Below are 23,783 nucleotides of genomic sequence, written 5' to 3'. Positions count from 1 at the left end.
GTTGTAAAAAAAAATGTCTTTTGAATGTATAAATTTTTCAACAATGTCTCATTTTTTTGTGAAATCAGAATACTCATTGACACCCCTACACTATCCAGCACTTACCCTACTGATGCACTTTCCTGGAGTTAGAATAGTAAGTGGCACCCCTACACTATCCAGCACTTACCCTACTGATGCACTTTCCTGGAGTTAGAATAGTAAGTGGCACCCCTACACTATCCAGCACTTACCCTACAAATGCACTTTCATGGAGTTAGAATAATAAGTGGCACCCCTACACTATCCAGCACTTACCCTACTGATGCACTTTCCTGGAGTTAGAATAGTAAGTGGCACCCCTACACTATCCAGCACTTACCCTACAGATGCACTTTCCTGTAGTTGGAATAGTAAGTGGCACCCCTACTCTATCCAGCACTTATCCTACAGATGCACTTTCATGGAGTTTGCATACTAAGTGGCACCCATACACTATCCAGCACTTACCCTACTGATGCACTTTCCTGGAGTTAGAATAGTAAGTGGCACCCCTACACTATCCAGCACTTACCCTATTGATGCACTTTCCTGGAGTTGGAATAGTAAGTGGCACCACTACACTATCTAGCACTTACCCTACTGATGCACTTTCATATCTATATTTTGGTATTAATTTTAAGGTTTAGAATTGATTTTTATGAGAAATTACCTTTGTTTTTTGGTGTTTGCTTCTTGCTGTTCTTCCTGGTCTTCTAATTTATGTTTGTTTTGGATTTTTGGTGATTGGTTTCTCTGGTTTGGATCTTCAAGTTGGATTCTAAAATAGAAATTGGAGATTGTTTCAAATGCTTTTCACATGTTTCATGTAATTTGATTACTTCAAAAATTTTAAAGTATGACAAATTACTAAATGATTCTTCTTCAGTTTGTTGTAAAAAAAATGTCTTTTGAATGTATAAATTTTTCAACAATGTCTCATTTTTTTGTGAAATCAGAATACTCATTGACACCCCTACACTATCCAGCACTTACCCTACTGATGCACTTTCCTGGAGTTAGAATAGTAAGTGGCACCCCTATACTATCCAGCACTTACCCTACTGATGCACTTTCCTGGAGTTAGAATAGTAAGTGGCACCCCTACACTATCCAGCACTTACACTACAAATGCACTTTCATGGAGTTAGAATAATAAGTGGCACCCCTACACTATCCAGCACTTACCCTACTGATGCACTTTCCTGGAGTTAGAATAGTAAGTGGCACCCCTACACTATCCAGCACTTACCCTACAGATGCACTTTCCTGTAGTTGGAATAGTAAGTGGCACCCCTACTCTATCCAGCACTTATCCTACAGATGCACTTTCATGGAGTTTGCATACTAAGTGGCACCCATACACTATCCAGCACTTACCCTACTGATGCACTTTCCTGGAGTTAGAATAGTAAGTGGCACCCCTACACTATCCAGCACTTACCCTATTGATGCACTTTCCTGGAGTTGGAATAGTAAGTGGCACCACTACACTATCCAGCACTTACCCTACTGATGCACTTTCATATCTATATTTTGGTATTAATTTTAAGGTTTAGAATTGATTTTTATGAGAAATTACCTTTGGTTTTTGGTGTTTGCTTCTTGCTGTTCTTCCTGGTCTTCTAATTTATGTTTGTTTTGGATTTTTGGTGATTGGTTTCTCTGGTTTGGATCTTCAAGTTGGATTCTAAAATAGAAATTGGAGATTGTTTCAAATGCTTTTCACATGTTTCATGTAATTTGATTATTTCAAAAATTTAAAAGTATGACAAATTACTAAATGATTCTTTTTCAGTTTGTTGTAAAAGAAATGTCTTTTGAATGTATACATTTTTCAACAATGTCTCATTTTTTTGTGAAATCAGAATACTCATTGACACCCCTATACTATCCAGCACTTACCCTACTGATGCACTTTCCTGAAGTTAGAATAGTAAGTGGCACCCCTACACTATCCAGCACTTACCCTACTGATGCACTTTCCTGGAGTTAGAATAGTAAGTGGCACCCCTATACTATCCAGCACTTACCCTACAAATGCACTTTCATGGAGTTGGAATACTCATTGGCACCCCTACACTATCCAGCACTTACCCTACTGATGCACTTTCCTGGAGTTAGAATAGTAAGTGGCACCCCTACACTATCCAGCACTTACCATATTAATGCACTTTCCTGGAGTTGGAATAGTAAGTGGCACCCCTACACTATCCAGCACTTACTCTCCAGATGCACTTTCCTGGAGTTAGAATAGTAAGTGGCACTCCTACACTATCCAGCACTTACCCTACAGATGCACTTTACTGGAGTTAGAATAGTAAGTGGCACCCCTACACTATCCAGCACTTACCGTACTGATGCACTTTCATGGAATTAGAATAGTAAGTGGCACCCCTAAACTATCCAGCACTTACACTACTGATGCACTTTTATGGAGTTGGAATAGTAAGTGGCACCCCTACACTATCCAGCACTTACCCTACTGATGCACTTTTTTGTAGTTGGAATAGTAAGTGTCACCCATACACTATCCAGCACTTACCCTACTGATGCACTTTCATGGAGTTGGAATACTAAGTGGCGCCCTTACACTATCCAGCACATACCCTACTGATGCACTTTCCTGGAGTTAGAATAGTAAGTGGCACCCCTACACTATCCAGCACTTACCCTACTGATGCACTTTCCTGGAGTTGGAATAGTAAGTGGCACCCCTACTCTATCCAGCACTTACCCTACAGATGCACTTTCATGGAGTTGGAATAGTAAGTGACACTCCTACACTATCCAGCACTTACTTTACTGATGCACTTTCCTGTAGTTGGAATAGTAAGTGGCACCGCTACACTATCCAGCACTTACCCTACTGATGCACTTTCCTGGAGTTGGAATAGTATGTGGCACCCCTACACTATCCAGCACTTACCCTACTGATGCACTTTCCTGGAGTTGGAATAGTAAGTGGCACCACTACACTATCCAGCACTTACCCTACTGATGCACTTTAATATCTATATTTTGGTATTAATTTTGAGGTTTAGAATTGATTTTTATGAGAAATTACCTTTGGTTTTTGGTGTTTGCTTCTTGCTGTTCTTCCTGGTCTTCTAATTTATGTTTGTTTTGCAATTTTTGGTGATTGGTTTCTCTGGTTTAGATCTTCAAGTTGGATTCTAAAATAGAAATTGGAGATTGTTTCAAATGTTTTTCACATGTTTCATGTAATTTGATTATTTTAAAAATGTAAAAGTATGACAAATTACTAAATGATTCTTTTTCAGTTTGTTCTAAAAAAATGTCTTTTGAATGTATACATTTTTCAACAATGTCTCATTTTTTTGTGAAATCAGTACACTCATTGGCACCCCTACATTATCCAGCACTTACCCTACTGATGCACTTTCCTGGAGTTAGAATAGTAAGTGTCACCCCTACACTATCCAGCACTTACCCTACTGATGCACTTTCCTGGAGTTGGAATAGTAAGTGGCACCCCTACACTATCCAGCACTTACCCTACTGATGCACTTTCCTGGAGTTAGAATAGTCAGTGGAACCCCTATACTATCCACCACTTACCATACTGATGCACTTTCATGGAGTTTGCATACTAAGTGGCACCCCTACACTATCCAGCACTTACCGTACTGATGCACTTTCATGGAGTTAGAATAGTAAGTGGCACCCCTACACTATCCAGCACTTACACTACTGATGCACTTTTATGGAGTTGGAATAGTAAGTGGCACCCCTACACTATCCAGCACTTACACTACTGATGCACTTTCATGGAGTTGGAATACTAAGTGGCACCCTTACATTATCCAGCACTTAACCTACTGATGCACTTTCCTGGAGTTAGAATAGTAAGTGGCACCTCTACACTATCCAGCACTTACCCTACTGATGCACTTTCCTGGAGTTAGAATAGTAAGTGGCACCTCTACACTATCCAGCACTTACCCTACTGATGCACTTTCCTGGAGTTAGAATAGTAAGTGGCACCCCTACACTATCTAGCACTTAACCTACTGATGCACTGGACTGGATTTAAAATAGTAATTGGCACCCATACACTATGCAGCACTTACCCTACTGATGCACTTTTATCGTGTAAGAATAGAGTATTTACACTATCCAGCACTTACCTTAGTTATAAATCTAATTTTTCTGAAGTTTTTCTTTGGCTTTGTTTGTCAAGGTGTATTTTCAGTTTGAGTCTTGATTAGAGGGCTTCAAAAGATAATTTTCAATATCTAAAATGAATATACATTTTTTTTTGAATAATCAGAACTATTTTTTTTGAGCTAATGATAACTGAGAAATGCATAATCGACTCTTGCTTTCTTAAATGTATTCGTATTTCTAATTTTACAAAAAGTTTACCTTTTTAAAAGTATTTTTTTCTTGTTGTCAATTGAAAGGATGTTTTTCGTAAACCAAGTTGGTTTATCTGTGTGAAAAAAAAAAATATACCTATGGATTATTTTTTAGAAAGGTTTCTAAAATATTTAGTCATGTGTTTGGGTAAATTGTTAAAAAAATACCTTATTGTAATTTGCCTTGAGATATGTTGATTCGTAGAAAATTAGCTTTTGTTGAAATGAAGCTTATGTATTAGTCTCACTTGTTTGGAGAACTGTTTCAGAAAGAAATAAAATTTTGTCGTTGCTTAAAACAAGTTATCCTATTTTTCTCAAAAAATTACTGCCAGATGAAATATAAATAACGTTTTTATAAAAATTACATTTATATTAATATTGGATTATCCAGAGAAATTTTTAAATATAATTTGGTATTTTTTAAAATAATGGCTAATATAGTATTATTATTCGTGTTAATAAAAATTAAATGTTTAATTTATTCTTGATTAAATGTTCTACAGAAACATTTGTTTACTTCTTTTTAAGTACTTACATGAATATCCTCGAATAAACGCTTTAAAGTTGGCTACTGCTGATATCTAGTTGAAGAGGTCAGAGAGTCACCTTTTGATGTCTGCTTACTCTGGGAGTTGATAATCAACTGAATTTAAAATGGTGTCTTACTCCTATTTATATCTTTTAGTCAGTAGCATCATTAATTTTTTACTTTACACCGTTAGATTTCTAATTTTATATGTAGACTTATTTTGTGGAAACGTATAATTTAAAATGTTCGGTTTTGAAGTGATGTTTTAATACTTTCGTTCCGTTTTTGGCATCCATTTTGAGACTACTGTTTATCTTTAATGTCAAGGAAATAGTTGATGGACTTCTTTGTAAACATCAGTACTTAAAATGGCGGATCTATACAAGCAATATCTTTCCGTTCATATTAAATGTTTCTTTGTTATTTACTTAATAATCGTTTCTATGTTTTAAAGGCCGTTTTAAAGAAAAGATAATTTTATTTCTGTGAAATTTGTGAATTTTCATAAATGCGAGTACTAATTTTGCTACTCGAGTATTAATTTAGTTACTCGAGTATTTATTTTAAGAAATCGTTAATTTCTGAGCATTTCCGTGCAGTTTTTCACCACATTTTAAAACACTTCCCCAACCAAAACCCCTAATTTCCCTGCATCCCGTGCCAGATTGTATATATCTTAAAATAAAATATTAAAATATTTGTTACTCGAGTATTAATTTTATTACTCGAGTATTTATTTTAAGAAATCGTTAATTTCTGAGTATTTCCGTGCAGTTTTTCACCATATTTTAAAACACTTCCCCACCCAAAACCCCTAATTTCCCTGCATCCCGTGCCAGATTTTATATATGTAAAAAAAAAAAATATTTAAATGCGTTGTAAAAGTATGCGTTGTAAAAATTTTCGTTGTAATAGTACTTTTCTATTATTTACTCTATATTGCGTTGTAAGAGTCTTCGTTGTAAAATATTGCGTTGTAGTATACTGTGCGTTGTAAAAAATGCATTGTAAAAGCATGCGTTGTAATAGTATGCGTTGTAACACAGTGCTGTTTTGCCTTTGAGTATATGACTAAAATATATGAAAAGGTTTCTCATTACCACATGCCTCCTCAATGTATTGTCTCCATGCTCCCACTTACTTGCTCACAGCAATTAATTGTGCTTCTTTAGAAATTGCTTTCTAAACGATACCATCAGAGACATTGTTGTATGTTATACACTTCTACCCCGATCTCTACTGGGTTGATGGGTTACCTCCTGTATGTTGTTACTGCATACTTTTAACCAAATGAAATCAGCTGCTGTTTTTTAACACACTTTCTGACTCCACAAATGATCAATTTCATCGTCACCCATTACTACTCTAAACTCTACATCACACTCTTATACCATAGCATTTTCCCTGTCTGAACTTTTACATCTTTGCCATAGTTCCACAATTAGTTTCCTATTGATTATTACTGCCTACCCACACAATTGTGAATAATGACAGGAAACCAGAAATTAGATTGTTCTTTCGGCTTGGAATTGCAGTTTTTATTTATAATCTCTTAAAAATCTTTTTTAAATACAGCCTTCTCCTATGATTTAATGTTTGTTCGACCTTTCTTGCAAAGCCTTCACTCACCTTTGCATCTTGGGATCAAGTTCTCCATATCCATGCATTTGCTAACCCAAATCTTCATCCAATCCAGGAACAACTTAAATTAGGCTTGAGTATCTCTCAAAGCTGTCGTAAAATAATGCTCCATTAAAAATGTCCATAACATATCATCGCCAGCAGCGGCGTAGTGTGGGATGCCAGCACCTTGGATTTAACCCAGATCTTTTGACTGGGGGAGAATGTTTGCATTGTAATCATTCCGTCCATCATTTGTTTGCTGTGACACTTTTCGCCCTAAGTGGGATGGGTATGCCCAGACGTGGGTCCCTTGCTCACTGGGCCTTTGGATTCATGCTAGCCTGGCTGAAGAAGGGTGACATACCCTGAAACCGGTCCCAGGATGCTTGTTTCCGGTCCATGGAGGCCTGGCCTGGCAGTTCGGTTTGGACTGTTCCCATGAGGCACAGGGTCAAGACTGATTTGCATATGGCTGGGTCCAAACTGCGGTGGCATAGTCGGCCAAATAATGATGGATTTAACCCAGATAATTTGACTGGGGGAGAATGTTTGCATTGTCAGCATTATGTCCATCATTTGTTTGCTGTAACACTTTTCGCCCTAAGTGGGATGGGTTGGCCAAATGTGGGTCCCTTGCTCATTGTGCCACTGGATTCAAGCTAGCCTGGCTGAAGAAGGGTGACATACCCTGAAACTGGTCCCAGGATGCTTGTTTCCTGTCCAGGGAGGACCTGGCCTGGCAGTTCGGTCTGGACTGTTCTCATGAGGCACAGGGTCAAGACAGATTTGCATATGGCTGGGTCCAAACTGGGGTGTTGTTGTGGGCAAAAGAACAATTGATTTAACCAAGCTCTTTTGACTGGGGGAGAATGTTTGCATTGACAGCATTCCATCCATCATTTGTTTGCTGGAACACTTTTTGCCCTAAGTGGGATGGGTGTGCCCAGACGTGGGCCCCTTGCTCACTTTGCCACTGGATTCAAGCTAGCCTGGCTGAAGAAGGGTGATATGCCCTGAAACCGGTCCCAGGATGCTTGTTTCTGGTCCAGAGAGGACCTGGCCTGGTAGTTAGGTCTGGACTGTTCCCAAGAGGCACATGGTCAAGACTGATTTGCATATGGCTGGCTCCAAAATGGGGTGGGGTAGTGGGCAAAAGAACAATGGATTTCATCCAGATCTTTTGACTGGGGGAGAATATTTGCATTGTCAGCATTCTGTCCATCATTTGTTTGCTGTAACACTTTTCGCCCTAAGTGGGATAGGTATGCCCAGATGTGGGTCCCTTGCTCAGTGTGCCAATGGATTGAAGCTACCCTGGCTGAAGAAGGGTGACATACCCTGAAACCCGTCCCAGAATGCTTGTTCCCAGGCCAGGGAGGATCTGGCCTGGCAGTTCGGTCTGGACTGTTCTCGTGAGGCACAGGGTCAAGACTGATTTGCATATGGCTGGTTCCAAACTGGGGTGGCGCAGTGGGCAAAAGAACAATGGATTTAACCCAGATCCTTTGACTGGGGGAGAAAGTTTGCATTGTCAATATTCCGTCCATCATTTGTTTGCTGTAACACTTTTCGCAGTAAGTGGGATGGGTATGCCCAGACGTGGGTCCCTTGCTCACTGTGCCACTGAATTCAAGCTAGCCTGGCTGAAGAAGGGTGACATACCCTGAAACCGGTTCCTGGATGCTTGTTTCCGGTCCATGGAGGACCTGGCCTGGCAGTTCGGTATGGAATATTCCCATGAGGCACAGGTTCAAGATAGATTTGCATATGGCTGGGTCCAAACTGGGGTGGAATAGTGGGCAAAATAACGATGGATTTAAGTTAGATCTTTTGGCTGGGGGAGAATGTATGCATTGTCAGCATTCCATCCATCATTTGTTTGATGTAACACTTTTCGCCCTAAGTGGGATGGGTTTGCCCAGATGTAGGTCCTTTCCTCACTGTGCTACTGGATACAAGCTATCCTGGCTGAAGAAGGGTGACATACCCTGAAACTAGTCCCAGGATGCTTGTTTCCAGTCCAGGGAGGACCTGGCCTGGCAGTTCGGTCTGGACTGTTCCCATGAGGCACAGGGTCAAGATTGATTTGCATATGGCTGGGTCCAAACTGGGGTGGCGTAGTGGCCAAAAGAATTATGGATTTAAGCCAGATCTTTTGGCTGGGGGAGAATGTATGCATTGTCAGCATTCCATCCATCATTTGTTTGATGTAACACTTTTCGCCCTAAGTGGGATGGGTATGCCCAGATGTGGGTCCTTTGCTCACTGTGCCACTGAATTCAAGCTAGCCTGGCTGAAGAAGGGTTACATACCCTGAAACCGGTCCCTGGATGCTTGTTTCCGGTCCATGGTGGACCTGGCCTGGCAGTTCGGTCTGGAATATTCCCATGAGGCACAGGTTCAAGACTGATTTGCATATGGCTGGGTCCAAACTGGGGTGGCACAGTGGGCAAAATAACAATGGATTTAAGCCAGATCTTTTGGCTGGGGGAGAATGTATGTATTGTCAGCATTCCATCCATCATTTGTTTGATGTAACACGTTTCGCCCTAAGTGGGATGGGTATGCCCAGATGTGGGTCCTTTGCTCACTGTGCTACTGGATACAAGCTATCCTGGCTGTATAAGGGTGACATACCCTGAAACTAGTCCCAGGATGCTTGTTTCCAGTCCAGGGAGGACCTGGCCTGGCAGTTCGGTCTGGACTGTTCCCATGAGGCACAGGGTCAAGACTGATTTGCATATGGCTGTGTCCAAACTGGGGTGGCGTAGTGGCCAAAAGAACGATGGATTTAACCCAGATCTTTTGACTGGGGGAGAATATTTGCATTGTCAGCATTTTGTCCATCATTTGCTTGCTGTAACACAGCACCTGGAGCAAGGCAATTATCCTTCCACTTTTCTTATAAAAGTATGCCCCCCTAAGAATGTCCCTGTGTCTCCAAGAATGCCCCTAAGAAATTTGCACCCGGGGCAATCGGCCCTGTGGCCCCACTCACGCTATGCTACTGATCTCCAGCTCTCCAAATATCACAAGGCTTTTTTGCCCATTGAATGCACATTCCACAATAATGCTTCATAGGTTCAGTAGAATATTTACTTTGAGGTGACAGCAACACAATCCTGTGATGTTTCAAATCACCCTCTCTCAAAAATTCTGCCTTTCTATAAAGACATACTGACCCCATTGTCCAACACAAATAACTGTGTATATTATTGGAAATAATAAGATTTCCCCAAAACATAATTTCATACAATTTATTGACTTTGTTCAGAATATAAATGTTCTGCCCTTTACTGCTATTGACTATGAGTGTGAAGGAATATCTTTGATGGACCTTAAGGCCATGAAAAACTGACATTAAAACTTAGTGCCAAATTATTGCATGGTCTAAAACGTAATGCCAAAATCTATATGAGACGCTACTATCCTAAATTATTTATCATTATTCAAGCATAGAAGACAATTCCAGACACCTTCAACTATCTATGAATTCATACATGGTATATGTAGGCTGGTGGATGATCAATTTTGCACAACCAGTTGATGCCACCCAACCACAAACAACCCATGTACATGCCAATATCATCAAAAGGTGGAAGTGGATGACTAACCATACAGTTTTCTTTGTGTAATAGAAAGCAACATCCCACTCTCAGGTGTAAACTGTTCTTGATTGCTTTGACTAAAAATGATATGCAAGGACAGCAGACAAGCAGTTCAAGTACTCCATCACTACGATAGCTTTTTAATGTATACTCCAAATCTTTTTTTCACACTGTAAAACATTGTATAGTTTGTGGTTCATTGACATTTCATCATCTTTAACTTGTTTCTTATGCTGAAACTCTTTTATCACCCCCACAATTGAAATACAACTTCAAATAATCCTTTCTAATACAACACCAGAATAGTAACTTTTTGATTTGTAAACACCAGTTACCTTATATATCACATCTTGAATATCAGTACTGATTCAAAATAAACTACACATTCAATTTTGCTTCCTTCATATAGCAAATGAATTCTGTCAGGACTCACAACGTTTATTTTTACTCACTTTTTACTTATAATTCCTGAGCAATCAGAGTACTTTCTGCTCCAGATTTGATTAGAGATTCAACACATATACTTCTACAATACCATCTGTACTCTGTACAGGAACCTACATGTTTAATTGCTTCATATTTCTGCAATCAATACTTGATATTTTCTAGTAACTTTCCTAGCTTCAACTTCCTCTTTTCTAACAAACCTTAACTTCATAATGGTAACCAATGGCAAAATGACTAATTTGTCTTATTATTTGAATGCTTAATTTTTAGCTGGGCAACCTCTTTCATCTTGATTGTGCAAAGGAAATTCACAACATAAACAAATATCTTTTGTACAGTAATACATTTGTGTTGGTTTCTGTTGGACCTGGCCCTTTTGGCAGGTTCACCCCGAAACTTTTTGCTTTTTCCTAGCCTGTTTCTGGAACCTGGTGTTGGTGATTTTAGGCCTTGGCACACTTTTTCACTGTGGTACAGTGTAAAGTGCGTGAGCTCTCTGTGTATGTGTGGTGAGTGACCTGCCCTCCCATAGGAATGAATGGGGAATATGTATGCCCATGGTAGTTCCTGATGTGTGGGGAGTGCAGGGTCGAGTTTGGTATGTGCGAATTCGTGAGATTGAATGCTGCGCAATGGTATATGCGGCATGATTGTGTCTAGTCTAGAAGTGCCACTTTTAGAAGTTGGCATATTTGTGTAGTCTGTGGCTGGCGTGTGATTGGCTGGTGAGCCTGGCCCAGGAGTGCCTGGGCCGGCTTGTGGATTGACTGTCTGGGTTGAGGATGACAGGGGCTGCAGAGCCCCCGGAGGTTGTCTGAGTCACTGCCCAGCCCCTGGATGCCTGGAGGACTTCTGGGGGACCCCTCTGCCTTGCCTGGGCTGATTGGGGGACTTTGCTTTGCCCTGGGATCCTTTGGACCTTCTTCCTATCCCCCAGGACTTGGCTGCATCCCCTGAAGGACTTTTCTGGACTTTGTGTTTCCTTCTAGCGCTTAGGAGCACTGGGGTTTAATTATAGCGCTGGGTGCGCTTTAATTGTCTCCTAAGCGCTTGGTAGCGCTTTGACGCCCTTTCGCGGCTGCCCACGCCGCATATTTACTTTTATTAGTATATTTAACGAGGGAGCCTACCCCTCGGGTAATTCTCCCCAGCCTCTGAGTGCCTGAAACGGGCCGCCGCACTGCCCGCGGCGATCCGGAAGTGCTGGACCGGCCGGCCAAACCTAGCGCGGCCCCCGGAGAAGGACCGGAAGTCCCGCCCCACCGGAGCCGCGAGAGGAGGAAAAGAGGCTGCCCGCGATAGAAGAGGCCGGGAGGAGTGATGGCCGCCCAGGGCTCCCGTGAGCTGGGGAGAGCCCCGGGGCTGCCAGGAACATGAGCCCTGTGGTTCCTGAAGCCGACGAGGAGAGCTGGGTGAAGAGCGGAGGGGGCGCGAGGCACATTGCCGGTGCCTGCCCCCACCACGAACACAGAAGAGCCCCGCTGCCCAGAGAGCCGGTGAGTGTGTTCAGAAGGAGGGGGGGGGCTTCGGGGCACATTGCCAGTGCCCGCCCCTCCTCCAGTGGTGCCGAGTCCTTGCGGGGGGCGCTGAGCGGCCCCCGCGAGGCCCCATTTGCATGTAGAGCCCCGAGGGCTCTGGGGGTCATTATCTCTTGAGTCCCCCCGAGCGGGACTCCAACGTGGGCACAAATTTGTTTAAGAGCCGCGAGGGCTCCAACAAGGGGGCACCTTATGATTTAGGGGGCCCGAGAGGCCCATGCCTTTATCGATTAGAAGGGCCTAGTTGCTTCAGGGAGCCCCCAGAGAGGCTCGTGCTTCCCCCCCCCGGGATGCTTCAGTGCTGGGGGACATCTTTATGTACAGAGCCCAGTGTGGCTCCAGCAGTTGGTGCAGTTCTGTCTAGGGTCAGTGAGGGCCCTGTCGCAGTTCTGCTGATGTCACAGCTGCCTAGCAATTATTGGGCAGCTGCACCGTTTAGGTCTTGATTGTTCCCAGGTGCCCAGCAAGTAGTGGGCACCCGCACCGTTTAGGTTTTGCGCCGGTAGCGCACCCCTGACTGGCGCTGCATGGCAGTGCGCCCTGACATTCTGGACACAGGGCTCCTTAGTCCCTTTATTAGATGGGGGCTGGTATGTGATTTTTATTTAGGCGCAATGTGATTATCTATGTGATGGTATTTGCCTAATGTGAGTTTTGCGCAATGTGATATGGTGCTAGGAAATGTAATGCATTTAATATGATTACGCACCTTGATCTTGCACCTCTGAATGTTTTAGGCATCATGTGTTTTTGCGCTATTGAGTTGTGTTCTGGCACCTCTGAATGTTTTTATGCATCATGTGTCTTCCTTGTTCTGGCACCTCTGAATGTTTTTGATGCATCATGTGTTTTCTTTCCTTGCACCTCTGAATGTGTTTTTACGCATCATGTGTTCTTCCTATGTTGCACCTCTGAATGCTTGATGCATCATGTGTAATGTGATACCCCTAAATGTATTTTATTCTTCGATGGTTGTTCTTTCCAATACAGGTGGTCCTAGTGAGGTCCTGGTCCCCTGCATGACATTCTCCTAAGGTGTTTAGGGTTGCATAGGTGGTACTTACCTGTTCCCAGTAGTTACTGGATGTGATTTATAACTGTGATTTTATATCCTTTTATTCTAATTTCTGACAGTATTTCTATTTCTGACAGTGTTGATTCTGACAGTGGCCTATGTGGCCCTGTTTTGTAAATAATCCCTTGTGAATATTGCCCGTGCCAGTTGGCACAATGTACATGTGTGATTTCTATCTGATGTGGTTTTGACAATACAGAAGTTATTTTTATATAACCTTGTGTGGAGTTCCTTTTGTGGTGTGCCTAGGATGTTGTTGCTGTTGTGTGCTGGCGCAAATGCTTTACACATTGCCTCCGAGTTTAGCCTTACTGCTCGTGCCAAGCTACCAAGGGGGTGAGCAGGGGTTATCTTGGCGTGTGACTGCTTTGCCCTGACTAGAACGGTGGTTTCTGCCTGGCTTTGGCGTCAGCCTTAGCCTACCAGAAATAGCCAGTTCTAACAGTTTCCAACTGGATTGTACCGAATAAAGAGCTGCAGCTACAACAGAATACCAATATGACCCTCCTTGAAACCACATAATACTGTAAGAGTATGTGTTAAATAACATGAATAACTAACTATAAGTGAAAATACCTTCCTTAGTACAGAAAAAACAAAGGCAAATCATTTTGTTTTTTTTACATATAAAAAAAACTGTGTGTGGCTATTTGCAACATTGATGGGCGAAATCCTGAGCCAGCACTTCACGCCACACTGATATTAAATAATGGTGCATGTATCACCAATGAACAACAAAATGACACATACTTGAAACAATGCTTGGTGTAAAACTGAATGCCTATTTTCAAGTGTATTTAAGGGATAAGGTACCCCCGACTAATCCTTATAAGTATATTGCAAGTCACCTTGGTGTTCCATAACTATATAGAGGATCGGGCCGAAGACAAAGTTCCTTTTTAAGGATCTAGAACTCCGAGGTGACTTGCAATATCCTTATCATGTAGATCAAAGGGAACCTTATCACATATAAAACATGGTCACACCATACAGTTACAAGTAAAACCTTTTCTTTAAATTCCAGCCTCCATCATATCAAATTCAAGTGGAAAGCAGCAGGTAACAACCTAGAGTTGGTCAGATCATATAAATGCCTAGGAGTGGTCATGGAGTCTGGGCAAACTTTTAAGGAGCTCTGGCACATAAGCTGCTCTTTGCAATTCAAGATTCTTTATAAAAAGCTGGGGTAGACGTCTCATTTTCATTTATTGCAAGTAATAGGAACCAAGATTCTTCCCTCACTCACTTACAGCTCAGAACATTTAAAGGAAAAGGATGTAACTACCCTAAATCAACTCCAGTTCGTCTAATTTAAACACATTTTTCATCTTCCACAATATATTCCTCAAGCACAAGTCCGACTAGAATTTGGGCTATTCTATCAATCCCCGATCAGGATGGGCATACTTATTATATTATGCTGGAAAATGAGATCCGCTTCTCCTGACTCACTGGCCACCTTGTGCTGGTCAGAAATGAAGAACCAGCTTACACACAAAAGCGTTTGGCAAATGGTGATTTAGCAAGCACTAACCACGCTTGATTTGTCCATTACTTAGCAAGTTTTTGCTACAATGTTTTTACATTGCAAATACCATTACTATAAAACCTAAAAGACAACCCCCGTGGGGCCACTACTTTAAACCCAAATACACTACACTACATAAACACAACCCTAAAACCTAAAAGACAACCCCCGCATGACCACTACCCTAAACCCAAATACACTACTCTACACTACATAAAGACAACCCTAAAACCTAAGACAACCCCCTGCACAACCACTACCCTAAACCCAAATACAATACTCTACACTACATAAACATGACCCTCCAACATAAAAGACAACCCCCTGCACGACCACTACCCTAAACCCAAATACACTACTCTACACTACATAAAAACACCCCTAAAACCTAAAAAACAACCTCCTGCATGACCCCAAAAACTACACTGCCCTACTTACCTCATTCCCCTCATGGTCCTTCGCCTCACCATGCTTCTTTTCTTCTCCTGCTTCAGGCGTCGTCAGAGCTGCACGTCGTTGTTTGGAAATGGAAGTGCCTCCTTTTCCAAACAACAATGTGAATAGTCAGCAAAGTAATTGACTGTGCTAAGTAGCGGTATATGCGAAGTAGAAGCATGCAGACTTAAAGCATGCAAAGTAAAAGATTCTGCTCAGAAAAAAATGTGTAGTAATGGTAAGTCATAGTAGTTGCCATGAAGTAATGGTAGATTACCCTGCTTGCACACATCTGCATTACACAGTTCATGACAACAATGAAAGACACTGTTGAAGTCATATCATTGAAGGCACTCATGCCAATACAACACTCCCTACCACCAATGCTACCCAGTTTTATTCTCGTTTTATGTTACTATAGTTTCCATGGTACTGTCCATATATAAAATAAAAATAAAAAGCTTCAATATCCGTGCAAACTGAAATGTTCCCACCTCCTGTCCCTCTGCTTTTTTATTAGCAGGAATCTAAGTGTGGGGGCCCAAAAGGCCCCACATTGCTCTAGGGAGAGTGCAAACCTGCCTTGTGTTAAGCAATATTCTATGCCTTTCTATTTTTTTCATCTGAGCACGCTCAGCAATTATGCATATTCACTGAGTGCCACTCCGTGAAGATAAAACACCAGAAGATGGATAGAGGGACAACATAAAGGCACCCTTCCTCAAGAAATTAACCACTGAAGTTTCACCACACTGTGAGAAACTATCAGTTGTGGGAAAGTGTTTATACTGGAAGATTAGTCCCTTTTTTGCATGTCACCCTCAAGCGTCAGTAACTACTCTCTTCTCATCATTAATGTTCTACCTCATTTGCTGCAACTGGGTCTTTCGCTCCTTCCATTTGGAACATGAATTGCAAATGCATATCTGCTCTGGAAGTATGTAGCAAGGTGACCATGAAGTTTGTGTTTTGCCCTTGACCAGGGAAAGAATTATTCTAGGCTCTCCTGTGAATAGATGACTCAGAAAATGGAGAATGGAAGTAAACATTCTTAGATAGTTTGTTAATTGAGGTTAGATCTGAACATTCTATAGCCTGCTTATGAAGTGAAGCACCCCCTTTTAGATGGAGAGCATTTTATGGACAAAGACACCCGATTGGTATCTTCCTGTTTCCTTTTCCAGCAGTGTCACTGTGGACAAAATGTTGTACAATTCACAATTCAATATATTTATTAAGAATTTGGATCTCCAATGAGGTCAACATAAAATATGCACACAATTATTACATAATACGTGTAATAAAATGCAAGCTCAGTTCCTTTCTTAGTCCATCATAGAGGTATCGAAAACCTTCATAGCCAGTTCTCAGTTCTCACTCACATGGTAAGATAAAAATGTCCACAAGCATATGAATGTAGTCAATTGCCCTAGATGAGAGAGATGTAAATAAAGGTGATCATCATAAAGACAGACAAGCAAATTACAATACTATTATTAAGTCCTTTACCACAACAAATAGCTCAAGTTTGAATTCATACTGTACGAAATAAGCTTCATAATAGATCCAATTTTAGATAAAGTGCAGCCTGTAGCACCTACAAGTTAAAAACAGAAAGGTATTCTATAAAAGCTAATATATTTGTAACAAACAATACATGTTCCTTTAGCAACAAAACTTAAAATCAAAATATTTACCAATTTTTGTGCAAAACCTCATTTAAATAGTAGCAGTCACATGTGCACATTTTAGAATATTATGCAATATTATGCAATATCTGCTCCTTGAAAGGATCAATTTTAAATAAAGTCCATCCTATAGCAGGAAAAGTTATAACCAAAAGAAATACTAAGGACGATCTAGCAGATTTATAACTAACAATTCCTTTGTCCCTTAGCAGCAAAGGTTAGAGGCACAGTATATTCCAGTGTTGTGCAGAGCAGTTGAATAGCAGCCATAACATGTGCAAGAGTACAATCCAAAAATAAAATGCTAAAACTCTATTAGCCTTAAAAATACAAAGGCCAGCTTCTGTCACTGGACGCAAAGATGGCGTTTGACAGTATCGACTGGGCATTACTCTTCTCAATCCTTGAGAAAATTTGTCTCGGTCCCAAATATCAGCAATGGATATGGCTCTTGTATACCGACCTGATGGCGCCAGTTAGTGTTAATTGCAATATCTCTAGGTCCTTCATTCTTCACCTGGGCACTCGGCAGGGGTATCCTCTATCAACGCTGCTGTTTGCCCTGGCACTGGAACAGTTGGCTGTATGGATTCGGGGAGACCCAGTACTGAGAGGTATAGACCTCGGGGGCCGCTGGGAAGAATGTATTTCTTTATACGCTGACAACATCTTGATGTGTGCCCAAAACCCAAGACAAACGTTCCATTGCCTCATCCTTTGGTACCTACTCAGGGTATTGCGTTAACTGGTATAAATCCCTGGTGTTCTCTCTGGCGGGGGTGTTGTCGCTCTGACGTCGGCTTGCTCTGAGCTGGTCCAGAGAGAAACGTTTAAGTACTTGGGCCTCTGGATCAGCAGGAGCGAGGAAGCCTTTATGCTGGTTAATGTACAGGCATAATTGCTACATTTGAAGGAGGACGTTGTGCATTGGAGACAGCTCCCACTCTCCTTGATGGGCAGGGCGGTCCTCTTTGAAATGATGGCCCTTCCTCGCCTACTGTACGTTGTTCAGAATACCCCGTCCCAGGTTCTGGAGTCCTTTTTCTGATCCACTGAGTCCGAGCAGCATCTATTGCTTTGGGGGGGGAGGTAGTCCCTGGAATGCACTAAAGAAACTCATGAAAGGTGTGTACGATGGGGGCCTCCCTGTTCCTGATATCAGGAAATACTATTGGGCGTCTTAACTCATCAACGTTAATGGGTGGGCTTTTTCCCCATTAGAGGAAACAGCATATAGGGTGCAACATTTGGCCTTCGGCAATAGTAGCTACCTCGCCGAACTATCCCAGAAGGGGAGAGGTAGCCCGCTCCTCCTGGTACATACCCGAATGGTTATTGATGCTTGCACAAAGCAACCAAAATGACCGGGTGGACAGACAAACTTACAGCATAAACTCCTCTCTGGGAGGGTGGCCAATTGGGAGAGGTGACGAGGCGATTTGGCTTCCGGAAATGGAGCATTATAGGTATTGAACACTTGGGGGATGTCTGGAAGAATGGGAAAATGCTTGACTTCACCACATTGCAGGGACAGTTCCAAATGGGTGGGGGGAATTTCTGCGCTATGGACAGATGTGTCATGCGCTTCACTGCCATCTGCAAGAGGGATCCCTTATACCAGAATACTCACCACGAGAGGATCGCCTGCTTTTGGATCCTATGATTGATAAGGCCATCTCTCTGACCTATCAGAAATTGATTAATACTACCCCGGACTGTTTGCACTCGCTGAGGGAGGCATGGGAGTCAGATGTGGGCCTCCTAGGGGACGTTGACTGGGCTGAAGAAATGCAGACACCCCGAGAAATAGTCATAAGAGCACGGCTTCGACTGATTCAGCTCCGTATCTTCCATAGATCCTATGCATCCCGAATAGTGTTCGTTCGAATGGGCACCTGTGAGACTGACGTACCGGGATGCGGTGAGGTAGGTTCCTTCTTCCACATACTTTGGTCATGCCCACGGATACAATCGTACTGGACTGGTATAACACGTGTGATGGCACAGGTGGTGGGTGAGAGTGTCCCACTCGACCCAAGGTGGCTCTTACTGGGGTCGACAGGAGAAACGACGTGGCCGCAGTAGGCCAAGAAGACCTGGCTGGCCCTTGTGGGTGGGGTGGCCAAGAGAATTATTGCCCGAGCATGGGGAGCAGAGAGCGCCCCCATCCTTACGGCCTGGAAAAGAGACCTTGACTGATATTGCGGGCGGAGCGGGTCATCTACCAGAGCCCGGGCTGCCATCGTAAAGGGAAAATTATCTGGAGTGCATGGGCCGAATATAGAGAACTTTGATGCGAGCCCTGTGAACTGATATGTGTTAATATGGGAGACATGATGCTATGGTTGCGGTGGGGGAGTGTGGGTGTCTCATGGTGGGGATCGCCGATGGGATATATTTTAAGAACTTTGAACTTGTTTCGGCTATCTCTCCTTAAATGCCATCTGTATATGGGTGTTGAACTGAAGCCTGTTTATGTTTAATTAATGTTTCATTAATAAAAAAAGACTTAAAAAAATAAAAATAAAATACAAAGGCCCCGAACTTGGAAACATAATTGTGAAGAGGGACATGTATCTAAGGAGAAAACTTGCTTGAATAAGATATTTACTTCCTTCTAACTGAAATGTGTACTTGAAACCTTATGTTATCTACACGTTATTATGTTCCACTTTAGCAGTTTAGGTTCTTTTTTGATAATATTCACTTGGGACACACCATCACTTCTTGGATTGCATATGTGTTTATAATGCTACAGAAATTTTGTGCAACTGTTGATATATACATTTTCATAAATGATGAAGACATTCGCACTGTGTATATACAACTTCCTTCTTTTGACATCTACATCAATCACCCTCATTGCCATTGTGCATTATCTTTATCAGAAGTAATTCCTATTCTTCCACAGGAGCCATTGTTTCTTGTAAAAGTCTTCACCCAGGCTCCAAGTGAGTAGGGTTCTCTTGTTTCCTTTCCCAGTTGAAGATAAGCCTGGCTGCTCGTGCCAAGATACCACGTGAGCTGGAGCTATCTTAGAAGGTGTCCTTCCTTTCCCTGACGTGGAAGCAAGGGTCCCTATTTGGCCTAGGGTACCTACCTCAGCCAACTAGTGACCCCCAGGTCTAACCCATAGGTTGCAATGTTTTCAATTTTTTGTAGAGTGGGACCAATTTGCTGTTAGGTTTCTAATGACAAGAGATTCATGCGTCATAAAGTAAGCCAACGTCAAATACCATCTAAGTTCCAAGATAAATATTTCTGTGGAACTCTTGCTGTTTTCGACATGGCTATTTTCTTTAGCCTTCCTTTTGATCTACAAAATTTGACATCTCTTTGGTAACTAACCGTGCGACTTGGGATTTTTAAAAAGGATTTAAGTTCTAGAAGTGGAGGGAAATCACTGACTCCTCCTGTGCACAATTCAGTGCAAGGAGAAGTCCCTGGAAAAGGAATATTTGTCTATGGTTCCTCCAAAATGTTCTTGACACATGAAACCTGTAAGAATGTATTACTCACTATTCTTACCTGATATCCCCAATGTAATATCCGGGCTAAGCCTTGAGTAAATGAACTTTTCAAACCAAATTCCATTCTAATAGCAGATATTGGGACCAGCGTATTAAAATTACACAATTTCCATAAGATCTGGCCTTGACTCTTATCTAGGATACTCCAATCCTTTACTGCAATAGTTTCAATAGCATATAGCAAAGTAAGAGGAATTTTTGATTTAAAAACTGTAAGCAGATCTAAAAAGTGTCTTTGACCCATTGTGCTATATAAAATACGCAAGCCATTTGCATGAGTTAACGCTTTACAAGAACTATGTTCAATATGTGGCTTATTCTTTGTGTTACCCATATTCTACAATCTCCAGATTTTTGGACCAATTTCCAAATTAAAATTCCATAATATTCTGCTTCTGCTGCCTTTCATAATCTGAACTTTACTTTTAGAAACATTGATCTTCAAAACCTGTGCCATCGTATATTTCTGCAATGATATCAACTTTATATTCAGCCCATTTGGGGGGTTGGATCCATAATTGCTATTTCCTTTGCATACATAAGACATGCAAAAGGATGGCCGCCTATCTTCTGTGCATCTCCTTCTAGAGGAGAAAAGCATTCAGGTAAATCTGCTTCATGCAAAGAAAAGAGTAGCGGGGCTAATAGGCAGTCTTGCTCCAGGCCATTTTCTGTGGGTATTATTGGTAATAAGCCTTGATTTCCTCTTATTAGCACCTGGCACCATGTTTGTGAGTTCAGGGCAATAATTAATGATAACAGGGCGGTAGGCAGTCCAATTTTATGTAAATTTGTCCACAGTAAGGGCTGGTCTACCTTATCAAAGGCTTTTGAAAAGCCTATAATGGCCGCATATACATTTGACCTTTGAACAATTGTGTACTTCTCCTCAATTAATTTTGGCCCATTGATGTTATCCAGGGTGGAGTGGTTTTTCCTAAACCCTGCTTGTTCTATGGGAAGAACCCTCTCTTCCACCACTCATTCAGTAAGATGGGCAAGAATACTGCGAGCAAATATTTTCCTCACCGTGTCTAGTAAAGTTATCTGCCGGGAGTTACCCGGATGATGTCTGTGGCCCTTTTAATATAGATGGATTATGATACTACCGGAGCAAGATGGAGGCTTCTACCCCTGCAAATAGCAATTATCAAACAGCGGAGTGAGGTACATAGTACACAGCAGAGGTTTCTTTTTATTACTGCCATAGGGATTTAATCAGGACCCATTGCTCCAGAAGCTCTCATTTTTTTGATAAGTCCTACCGCTTCACCCTTTGAGGGCACACAGCTGGAGGCAAGGATTTAAAAAGGATTGGGTAAAGTGGAGGCAGAACAAGACGAATTAGGATTTGCAGAATAAAGTTGTACCATATGTAATTTCCATTCTTCTTCTTTTATAGGAATGGGGAGGGATTTTACTCTTGGACCGCAACAATCAGCAATTATTTCCCAATACCTTTTAGAGTAATTTTTTGAAGCCACCTTTTTTACTGAACCCATTCATAATCTTCCTTTATTTGTCTTAGGGATCGTTTTTTCCTCTTTAAAAGATGTATTCATTTATTTTGTTCGAGGAAAAAGGCCAGGAATTGGGCCCTTGCTAATTTATTTATTTCCCTATTTATAGGCAGCAATGGGTTAAGAGGCGGTCTCCTTTTAGCTGGCGCCTGCATAGGTTTACATAACAAAGCAAAGGAACTTGTATTGCAACAAAAGACTTCGAACAAATCGGTTTCAGAAGAATGGTGATCTGCCATTACTAAGTGCTGCTGATCTCCTATCAAACCTGTTAAGTTCTCTCTAAGTTTAGAGACAGCTAGGGAATTCCAATAGATTCTTCCAATTGTTATATTAAAACCTACTGAGCTATCCTTAAAATTCCAAGTACCTACCTTGGCACAGGTCATCCCAAATTTAGAGAAGATCACCATGTGATCACTAAGTGCATTTTCCAAGACTTTCATACTTGAGAGCTTTACAAAAACATCTGCTGAAAATGTTGTAGTGCAGGCTATGAGGGCCTCTTGCTCTTTTGTGCCTTTTTGCTCATTCCTAGCCAGTGTCTCCCAACTTGACCTATTCTTGCTGCTGATTCTGCAGATCACATGTGATGTTTTTTCAGTCGGTGTTACACATCAACATCCACAAAACCAGGCATAACCCAAAACAGGTCAGGATTTGGAATTCAAATTTGTGTGCTTCAGCCAAGAATAAATACTAAGTACAAGCCAGGATACGCTTTTCCACAAGGGAGGTACTCACCAATGCACTTACATTATTTGTTAGATGCACTGTGTAACTTGACTCATGGAAAAATGCCAAACTGCTACGAATAGAAGTCCTGGATGTGGCCTGTTCAAAAAGAAATTTGTCCAGAAGTGGGGATCACAGCTTAGTAACCTGCAAAATTGTGGAAGCTTTTAGAAGGTATACATGAGAGCAAACTACACCAATGCTGAAAGGCATATGGAATGAGACACTCTACAATTATTCTGATGAGGTCCACTAAGGGCTGCATGTTAAAGGTAACATTACCTGTGTCACAGCCAGAATGCAGCCCAAGCCTCCTTGAATCGAACTAAGCCTGCTAAGTCTGCCACCATGGTTTGTGAGTTGTGAGGGGGTTGTTAGCCTGCCTAAGCATTCATACCTCGAAACCACACCCAAACATCTTTTGCAAGTACAAAGATATCTACACTTTAAGCCCTGCTTTGTCCTGTCTCAATACAAATGACCTCATCCTCTCTACCACCAGGTGTGAACTGTGGAGCAGGATAATTTGTCAGTGTTCAGCAGATTTGGGTCTATTGGTCTAGAGGTGTGAGGCTACCAAAGAACATTCCAACAATCATGTGGACTGGAGAAGTGAACCAGATTGACATCCATGCCTGATCTTTGCCCTGGCTGCATCATGTAGCTTAGAAACATTATGCATTGTATATGTTGTAGTGTTACTTGGCCCATATCTGATATTGCATTTGGTTTCCCTCTCTGAGTTTCATCACTCGCTCTTTTACTCTTGGTCTCCGATGGACCTTGGTTTTTGCTGAGAGAGGTTGAAAATAAATGGTCCCAGCAGTCCTCCAATGAGGACCAGGAATTGGATAACTGAACTACAGACTGACAATCAGACTCATATAGATTAACCTTAATACAATACTATAAAGATAGAAGATTATCACTGCCAGCCCAAATCTCCTAAAGAAACAAAGGCAAACAAAAATCATACACACTAAGAGTTCAGTTAAAGCAATGCAAAAATGCCAGCATTAGTATGTGATGTTCTTAGATCTCTCTAATATGATCTCCTCAGGTCCTTTGTCACAGATTAGGAATGCACACCCAATTGAAGAGCAAACAATCATGATAACTGAGTC

The 23,783-nt window shown here is 41.7% G+C and overlaps 1 protein-coding gene across 1 annotated transcript; it reads right to left on the bottom strand.

Moving 5' to 3' along the window:
* Positions 1 to 687: 687 nt before the first annotated feature.
* On the bottom strand, positions 688 to 6,599 carry LOC144824302 (uncharacterized). Its single transcript, XM_078683427.1, has 4 exons — positions 6,562 to 6,599; positions 3,086 to 3,169; positions 1,601 to 1,708; positions 688 to 799 (listed from the first exon to the last, which is right to left on the bottom strand). Exons 1-4 carry the CDS (start codon positions 6,597 to 6,599, stop codon positions 688 to 690), a joined length of 342 nt encoding a protein of 113 aa, XP_078539553.1.
* Between the last annotated feature and the right edge of the window lie 17,184 nt (positions 6,600 to 23,783).

The sequence above is a fragment of the Lissotriton helveticus genome, chromosome 3_1 (assembly GCF_964261635.1).
Source record: "Lissotriton helveticus chromosome 3_1, aLisHel1.1, whole genome shotgun sequence".
NCBI classification, from domain to species: Eukaryota; Metazoa; Chordata; class Amphibia; order Caudata; family Salamandridae; genus Lissotriton; species Lissotriton helveticus.
Note: the sequence above shows the minus strand (reverse complement) of the source record. Positions and strands in the feature narration are given on the sequence as shown.